At 60.9% G+C, this 8,158-nt stretch overlaps 2 protein-coding genes across 2 annotated transcripts in view; one reads left to right on the top strand and one right to left on the bottom strand.

Moving 5' to 3' along the window:
• The window catches only part of PLEKHH3 (pleckstrin homology, MyTH4 and FERM domain containing H3), a 5,416-nt gene extending 4,335 nt beyond the window's left edge, over positions 1 to 1,081 (top strand). The window contains exons 9-10 of the mRNA XM_017746964.1: positions 1 to 159; positions 241 to 1,081. Of these exons, the coding sequence (XP_017602453.1) occupies positions 1 to 159; positions 241 to 423 (342 nt within the window). The 3' untranslated portion in view covers positions 424 to 1,081. The remainder of the gene's footprint in view (positions 160 to 240) is intronic.
• A 1,228-nt stretch (positions 1,082 to 2,309) lies between these two features.
• Positions 2,310 to 8,158, bottom strand: part of TUBG1 (tubulin gamma 1) — a 7,352-nt gene continuing 1,503 nt past the window's right edge. The window contains exons 3-11 of the mRNA XM_008643674.2: positions 7,744 to 7,911; positions 7,419 to 7,487; positions 6,520 to 6,599; positions 5,806 to 5,932; positions 5,002 to 5,088; positions 4,632 to 4,781; positions 3,265 to 3,417; positions 2,831 to 2,992; positions 2,310 to 2,602 (exon numbers count right to left, since the gene is read on the bottom strand). Coding sequence (XP_008641896.1) covers positions 2,405 to 2,602; positions 2,831 to 2,992; positions 3,265 to 3,417; positions 4,632 to 4,781; positions 5,002 to 5,088; positions 5,806 to 5,932; positions 6,520 to 6,599; positions 7,419 to 7,487; positions 7,744 to 7,911 — 1,194 coding nt within the window. The 3' untranslated portion in view covers positions 2,310 to 2,404. The remainder of the gene's footprint in view (positions 2,603 to 2,830; positions 2,993 to 3,264; positions 3,418 to 4,631; positions 4,782 to 5,001; positions 5,089 to 5,805; positions 5,933 to 6,519; positions 6,600 to 7,418; positions 7,488 to 7,743; positions 7,912 to 8,158) is intronic.

Below are 8,158 nucleotides of genomic sequence, written 5' to 3'. Positions count from 1 at the left end.
CTGGGCATGGGGGCCAGGCCCGTCTCGCTCTACAAGCCGGGAGAGCCCGAGCCCTTGGACAGCTTCTGCTATGGCCGCATCTCCTCCTTCGGTGCCTCTGACAGCAGCACCTTCCGCCTCTCTGTGGAGGATCGAGACCTGCTCTTTGAGACCTCCCAGGTAAGGGGCTACCGTCCCTCCACCCTCCCCCTCTCAGCAAAGGTGCCCCAGACTGACCCCTTATGCCCCCTCTACCTGCAGGTGGATGAGATCGCCCAGCTCCTCAACACGTACCTCGCCTCTGCAGGTGCCCAGCGGCTGCCCCGGCCCCAGGAGCCTCCCACCAGTCCCCCCACCTCGGAGCCCACTGTGCTGCCGCAGGGGCTCTGCCCTGGGGCCGGGCCCTGGCAGCACCAGCCACCAGTGGGTTCCTCCCACAGCTAGCCCAGCAGCTGGTGTGGCCATGCAGGTGCTCTGATGGCTAGCGTGAGAGGGCAGCCAGCCCAGCAGCAAGTGGCAGGTCTGTGCTGGCCCCCAGCTGCTCCGCAGAGCAGGGGGCCAGGGGGTCATGCTCCCCCCACTGCCATTGCCTTTCTGGCTATTCCCTTAATTTATTTTGAGACGCCTGCGCGCCCCACGTCTCCCAGCACTTTCCCTGGTGGGCAGTGGGGCCGCCCCGCTGTGGTCCCCCCACGCTGCCCCCAGGCCTGTCCCTGTCCCCTATACCCTGGTGCCTTTGCCTCCAGCACTTGTGTTGCCTGGCCACTCTGCTCGTGCCCCGAGGGCTTTGCCTACAGCAGAGGGTACCAGGCAGTAGTGCTGTGCCATCATCTGTCTGTCCGTCCTCTGGACCCACCCCTTCTGGAAAGCTGCGGGCAGCTTTTGGCCAAGCTGCCCCGGGGACCCGTGGGCTCCTCCTAGATGAGTGGCTGGGCTCTGCGGTGGCCCTGTGGCCAGGCTTATGTCACAGGGGTGGCTGGTGGAGCGGCAGCTGGTACGGCTGGGGCTTGGCCCCTCAGTGTTGCCTCTGTAGAGTTTGTTGGTTCTGTCTTGGGATGGGGGGGTTGGTTGGTTGTTTTTCTAAATAAATGCACAAAGGAAAGGCTGGGCCTCCTGTCCTGGAGCGTGGGTTGACAGCAGGAGGCTGGGACAGTCAGATCCCTGGAGCAGCAAGGGCAGCGGGGCCTGGGACAGGCAGCGGGGAGGAGCAGCACAGCGTGTCCCTCTGGTCATTGCCAGGCGACCTTTGGCATTTCACCAGCCCCAGCCCCGGGGGCTGCTGCCAAAGAGGGCATGGGAGCCCATGCTGCCATGGTGGCTGTATTTTTAGTCTCCTGCTTTGTGCCCCGAAGAGCAAGAGGAAAATGCTCATTTTCACCTTGGGCTGCCTGAGCTTGGGATGGCGCCAGCACTGCCCCTTCTCCCCAGCCCAGCTCCCACAGGTCAGGCCTAGAGCTGCTGTGTCCATATCCCCTGACACTGTACGGCCTCAAGCCCATGTCCTCCCTGGTGTTGCTGTCCCCTGCCTCAGATCCTGAGTGCTGAGGGCACCCCCAGCCTTTCATGGCCCATCCCTGCACGGGGCCTCACTCCTGCAGACTATCCATGTGGGTGCCGTGTGCTCTGCGGGCAGGGCGGTGCCGCTCCCGGCCCTGGTCAGCCGTGCCAGCAGGTCCTGCCAGTATTTCTGGCTCTGCTGCAGCAGTTGCCCAGTGCTGCCTGGGCCCCATGGCACTGCCAGCCAGGGCAGAGCTGTCCCTGCACACCCCAGGACGTGCTGGTGAGCAGTGGTCGCGGCGCTCCCGTGCAGTGGGGCTGGCCGGCCGGCCAGACAAGGCCAGCACCAGCCCCAGTCTCTGCAGCTGGCTTCCCTGGAGCCTGGCTGTTCCATCTGGAGTCATGCAGGCAGCATCAGTGCAGGAACAGCCTTTATTAAAGCAAAATAACCTACAAAAATATAGATACAGCCCGTGCCCCAGGCCTGATCTGGCCAAGGAGGAACAAGGCTCCTGCCCAGGGCAAGGACTAGCTCAGCCACACGGAGCCTTTGGCCACGGGGGTCATGTGCACCCAACTCAGGGGGCCAGGCCTGTTCCCAGCCTCAGGGTCACTCTCCTCCTCCTCACAGCAACTGTTGCTCCCACTGGCAGAGGTTCCCTCCCAGCATAGGGCGCAGCTGCCCCAGTCCTGTCCTGGGCCAGGGCACACAGTGGGCTGGGGGCTGTCCCCCGCCGAGGAGCTGCAGGCGCAGTGCTGCTCCCCGCAGAGGGCCTTCCGCAGGGGAGCACCGCGAGTGTGCAGCCGGCATGAGGGCTCTGCCGCGCCAGGCAGCGCTGGGGGGTGATAAATGTGGGCACGGCAGAGATGAGCCCTGCCGGCGTGCGTGGGGGTGGCCATGGGACCTTCCTGTCTCCTGGCAGGGCACTCACTGTTCCTGCGTGCCCCAGGAGATGTAGTCAGGGCGTGTGGCTGCATGATACTCATCGATCAGCTGCTGCACGATCTCCCGGGAGTTGTCCAGCTCGTCGAAGTTGTCCTTGAAGATGTCCTCCTTGCGGAACTGCTCCAGGAAGGCCTCCCGCTTGCGCAGTTTGTCGTACTGCCGGCACGTCCGCTCGAAGAGCTGGAGAGCAGCGCAGGGTCAGGGGGGTCAGAGCTCCCCAGGGACCCTTCCCAAGAGAAGGGCACCTTGGTCAGCAGGACTGATGGGACTCTGGACCAGCCCTGAGCCCTGCTGGGAGCCACCCACCCCATCCCTGTCAAGGTATGCCCTGGCTTCGTGACAAGCCCAGACTGAAGAGACACGAGGTCCGGGGCTGCAGGGCCCGGCAAGGCGAGGGAAGGCACTCACCGAGGAGATGTTGGTGTGGTTTGCCATCATGAGCCCACTGACGCGGTGAGCAGACGGCAGGTAAGGGGACTTGCGGGACAAAGCCACCTGGATGCTGGCAGGGCCCCAGGGGATGAAGTTTGCCAACTTCCTCTCCCGGATCCGCTGCAGACTCTTGTGAACCTGGTGGGATGAGAATGGTGAGGGGGAGCAGGGTGAGGGACAAACAGCTTGGCTCTTGGCTGCAGCAGACCCAGGAGCTGCTCCCCACAGGAGGGCCTTTTTTTCAGCAGGACTGCAGCCTTTCCATGAGGTCAGAGCCCAAACAGGAGCAATCTGAGGCCAGCTCTCAGGTACTGCCTAGTTCCACCCCAGGATCCCTGCACGGACAGTGACCATGTTCTTCCCTGGGCCATGCCATGGCCATCAGTACCTGAGCAGCCATGGGAACTCACCTGTGTAGGATCCACCTCCCCCTGGATGATGTTGAGGATGGCGATGTAGCAGTGGTTGGTCTGCCTGTCTCGCCCTGTGGACACCATCACGTTTTTAGGCTGCAGCAACCTTCTCATCACGTCCAGGACTGTGGTTTTCCTCACACTGGCCACCTGCACAGGCCAGCCAGGGGTCAGAGGGAGCAGGCGTGCTGCTCCCTGCTCTCCTGCTGCCAGGAGCAGGGGGCAGCTGGACAGAGATGCCCTGACCCCGGGGATGAAGCCACATGCAAAGCCACATGCAGGACAGGAAAATCTCAACACCACACAACAGGCACAGCCAGGCCGAGAAACAGAGTGGAGGCTCCAGCCTGGGGGCTGTCTGGCCCCCCCTGCAGCACAGCAGGGGCTGGGGGTGAAGCTCAGCTGAGAACAGAGGGACAGGGACCCGTTTAATGTTGCTGTCAAACATGGGTCCTGTCCCACTGCCAGGCAGGGAGCAGTGGGGGTTCAACAGGGAAGGGGTTGTTCCCCACTGCATCCCCTCCCCACCTTGCCCAGCTCTGAGCCATGGGCAGCCTGGCCACTGCCCTCCCCGAGTGCTGTTGGGGCTTGGCCCAGCTGCTGCTGGCCAGGGGGGCCACAGCCAGGGTCAGCTGGGTGACGTGGCAGCCCCCTCCTGCTCTGGTTGAGCCACTGGCTGAGCCCTGCCCACACTCCTCCCTTGGAGGACAGATCACACACGGATACCCTTTTCAGAGCCAGCAGTTTTTCAGATTTGCTTCTCTGAGAAACATCCTGAGGAAATGCACACAGGGAGGGGAGAAGAGCAGCTGTTAGTTCTGGTGGGCCAGTGCAGGTGAACACCTCCCAAAACAGAACTGCCCCACTGGCATGGGGGAACTGGGGGGCACTAGCTAGGGTCAAGCCAAATGCAAGCAGCATCATCTGAAATGCTGAGGGATGGCAAATTCCCTCTCAGGCACAGACTGAACTTCAGGAAGGGGCTGACACATGGCACCCACCATCAGTGACAATGAGCACTAGTGTTTGGACCCAAATTGCCCAAGCCGATGGCTCACGGGGGTGGCAGGGCCACTCTCCTGGCCTTGCTCTGATCACTGCTAAGGGTGGCTTTTGCCAGTCCTGACCCCGATGATCTTGACAGCCGCCCTGATGCATGCAGCAGGTAGCCTGGCACAAGCACAACTGCCTGCTCACGTCTAATTCACTGCACACGCAGCCGTCACGTGGTGTGAGCACATGGGCCTGGGATTTGGGACATGCAGTGACAGCTCACACCGGGACGGGGCTGAAAGATGCTGCAAGGTGAGTGTGGCAGCTTCTCTGCCCTTGGGGATGGGAAGGAGTGCCTGGGGCTGCCTTACCGACTGGTCGGTGGTGAGTGGCGTGTACCCCGTCATGAGGAAGTGCAGCCGGGGCGTGGGGATCAGTGAGGCGATGAGCCCGATGAGGTCGTTGTTCATGTACCCAGGATACCTGAGCGTGGTGGTGCTGGCAGACATGATGGTGGAGACCTAGGGGAGAGGGCAGGGTCAGCAGAGGGTCGCAGAGCGTGTCAAAACCTGCCTCCTGCAGACATGCCAAGGGAAGCTGGGGCGCCTGGAAGGGCACAGGAGCCTCGCTCACAGCTCCAGGCTGCCCACCCCTGAGCCCAGCCCATGAAACAGGTTCAGACTGAACTGAACACAGCAGGGAAACCCCATGCTGGCTTCTCCTGAAGGAAGCCCTTCTCACCAGCTGGTTGATCTGCGAGAACGACGGGTTCTGAATGTGCAGCCGGTCTGTCGCGATCCGATTCAAGGCTGTGTTGTCCAGAACGACCTGCAACAGAAACCTGGCTCTGTGAAGGGCCCCTGAGGCAGCTGAGGAAGGACAGTCCTGGCCATGTGTCCCAGGGCACTGGTGGTCCAGAACAGGCCCTGAGTGGAGCCCTCTGCACAAGTGGCAGACACTCGAAACCACAAGCTGACTCATCTGTGGCACGTAACCGACACCGTCAATGGAACCTCTTCCCTCCCTCCTGGCTGTGCTCCCCGTGCTCTCCCAAAGAGCTCTGCCCCTGGGCCAGCGCTGCACAGCAGCGTCAGTTCCAGCAGCTCTGGTGCAACTGCTCCTCCACTGCCACATGCAGGGATCAGCTGTGGGGGATGAGCAGCGTCTCGGTCAGACCTGACCGAAGGCCCCGGTGCAGGTTCAAGGTGCTGCCCGGCTGCGGATGTTGTGGGTGCTGCAAATGACACAGGGATTGAGTGCAGGCAGAGGGTGCAGCACAGCTACACACAGGAAGCACAGCCAGCCCTCACTACCTTGGGAAGATGTGCTGGATCCAAGGCAGAAATGCCAGGCAGCTCTGCAGGGGTTAGCACCAATGAGGGTCCCTGGGGCCACAGCTGCTTGGCCCTTCTGTTCCAGGCGTGCTCATTGCTGCACCTGGGGCTCACGGGCGCTGCCACAGTGCTGCCCCCAGGATGGGCTGCAGTTCTGAGCTGTGGGGACAGGGCTGTCTCCTCGGGGCTGGCTGCACCATGGGCCTCTTACCACACAGTCAGCGTTCTGAGTCAGCCTCTTCAATCTCAGCAGAGAGTTGTATGGCTGGACTACAACATCGCTCATCTCATCCTGGTTTGGGAACACTGAGTAGGTCTCCACCAGTTTCTTGGGATACCTGGTGAGAAGTACAGCATCTCAAGGGTTAACACCATCAAGCTGCACTCTCCCCTTCCACAAGCTGCCTTAGCAGTCTCCAGGGCTCAGGACAGAGTGAGTCACCAGAGCTGCAGCCAGAGTGGCTCCCAGGGAGGGAGAGAATGTGTCCCAGCAATGCCTACCCCAGCAGCACAGGAGCCGGCTGCCAGAGGAGCTCCAGGGAGGCTGAGCCATCCACAGGCTGATTAAGCAGCTGCTCACAAGTCTTTTCAAGAAGATGCAAGTTGGAACAGGCCAGGATGGCAGCCCACAGCCTTCAGCCAGAGCCTCCCACCCTCCCCTGAACTATCAGGGTGTCCGCAGGCAGCTGCCTGATAAGAACGGCCGAAGGAAGACAGAGCTTGGACAGAACAAGTTCAGTTTCAGAGCCTCTGAAGTCCCCAGGCATATCAGGAGCCGTCCCTCCGCAGGCAGCATGCCAGGGATTGCACAAGGCAGTGTTTGGGTGGGGGTGGTGGCTCTGAGTCAGCGCTCTCCAGCTCCCGCTCTGGGGACGCTGCCCAGGCCAGGCCAGGCACTGTGGTGTGGGGACAGGGCTGTGCTCACCTGTCATTGAGTCTCTCCAGGAGGTACGAGCCCAGCCCAGAGCCTGTTCCACCAGCAATGGAGTGGCAAAGCACAAACCCCTGGAAGGAAGCAGAAGGCAGGGGCTGAAGGTGAAGCTCAGCCCCAGAGCAGGCAGACAATGTGTCACCTCCATAACCTCCAGCAGAGTCCTGCCAGACAGGGACAGAGCTCCCTGTGCCAGCTGGGAGCAGGGATGCAGCAGAGACTGACCCCAGCTCCCCCAGGCCTAGCAGGCCACGCCTGCCCACACAGTGGGATCTACATCTCTGCACACCCTGCAAAGTGCAACAGCTGCTCGGGAATATTCAGGATTCCTCCCATCCAGAAAAGGATTTGGAATAGCTCCAATGTCACCTCCAGGGTCCAGTCCATCACAGGAAATGGAGGTGCACGTTCTCAGCCCTTTCCTGGGTCCTCCACACCCCTCCCTCCTTCTAGGGGAGTCACTGAGCTCCCAAGCTCCCACTGTCTGACACCAGGGCAGCTCCCACCTGCTCAGCTCCCACAACAGGCGCTTGAATCTCCTGCCAGCTTGTTTTGGTGACGTTCTCCCTTCTGCTGCTGCCACGTGACAGCCTGACATCAACACCCGGCAGCCCTGTCTGTCTGCACACAGGGTACAGGTTCACATGGACAGTGTAAAGAAAAATGCCCCACAAGCAAACAGTGAAAGAACTTCTGGGGCAGGCTGGCAGGTGGAGTGGGGATAGACAGACCTCCTGTCCCTAGATCCCCTCTCTACATGTTCTGTGCTCAGTCCCACAAGCACACTGAGCAAGTCTGTGCCCATTACAGTGCTGAGCTCAACATTACAAAGAGCAACCTGGCTGGGAAAACACCAGGCAGAGCCACCAGATCCAAATCCCTTGTTTACTTACTTCCAAACTGTCACTCCCATCAGCCTCTCTGTCTATTATGTCAAAAATATCTTCATGAATCTTTTCTCCCTGCAAGAGAGATCAGGACTGGTTTTGTTCCTTTCCAACAGAACACACAGAAGAGCTGCTCAAGCTCAGTGTGAAGTCAAGCCAGACTGGCAGTTTGGTCCTGTGCCCAGGGTGCCACAGGGCACCCAGCATCAGTCCCTGCCAGTGACGAGGTGTTCTTCAGACACTGGGACTGAGCTGACATGAGGGAGCCAGGACAAAGCCCCAGGCCTGATGAGCTGCCCTGTGTCTCACCCAGCAGCACTAGAGCTGGTACCTGCGAGAAGCCACTGGCCCAGTTGTTCCCAGCTCCCCCTCCGTGCTCGGACAGGTAGATGTTTTCTGGGTTGTAAAGGTTGGCATAAGGGGAGTTGAGGATGGAGTGGATGACGCGGGGCTCCAGGTCCAGCAGCACAGCCCGGGGGATGTAGTGCTCATCATCTGCCTACAACGAGAGCAAGAGGATCTCGATGCTGCTGCAGCTTGGTGCCACTTCCACTGCGAAGGTGGGAGCTACCCCCTGGCTGCAGGTGAGCCCCACATGGCCAGGCTGTTGAGGGGAAGGAGGGAGGGAGACAGGCTGCTCCTGTGCAGCCCAGCCTCAGTGCAGCATCTCTGTGCCCCAGAGCACTCCCAGCGTGGGAGCAGGGGACTCTTCGTGCTTACATAAGACACTATCTATGGCAGCCACA

The sequence above is a fragment of the Corvus brachyrhynchos genome, unplaced genomic scaffold, assembly GCF_000691975.1.
Source record: "Corvus brachyrhynchos isolate BGI_N302 unplaced genomic scaffold, ASM69197v1 scaffold30, whole genome shotgun sequence".
Classification (NCBI taxonomy): Eukaryota; Metazoa; Chordata; class Aves; order Passeriformes; family Corvidae; genus Corvus; species Corvus brachyrhynchos.
Note: the sequence above shows the minus strand (reverse complement) of the source record. Positions and strands in the feature narration are given on the sequence as shown.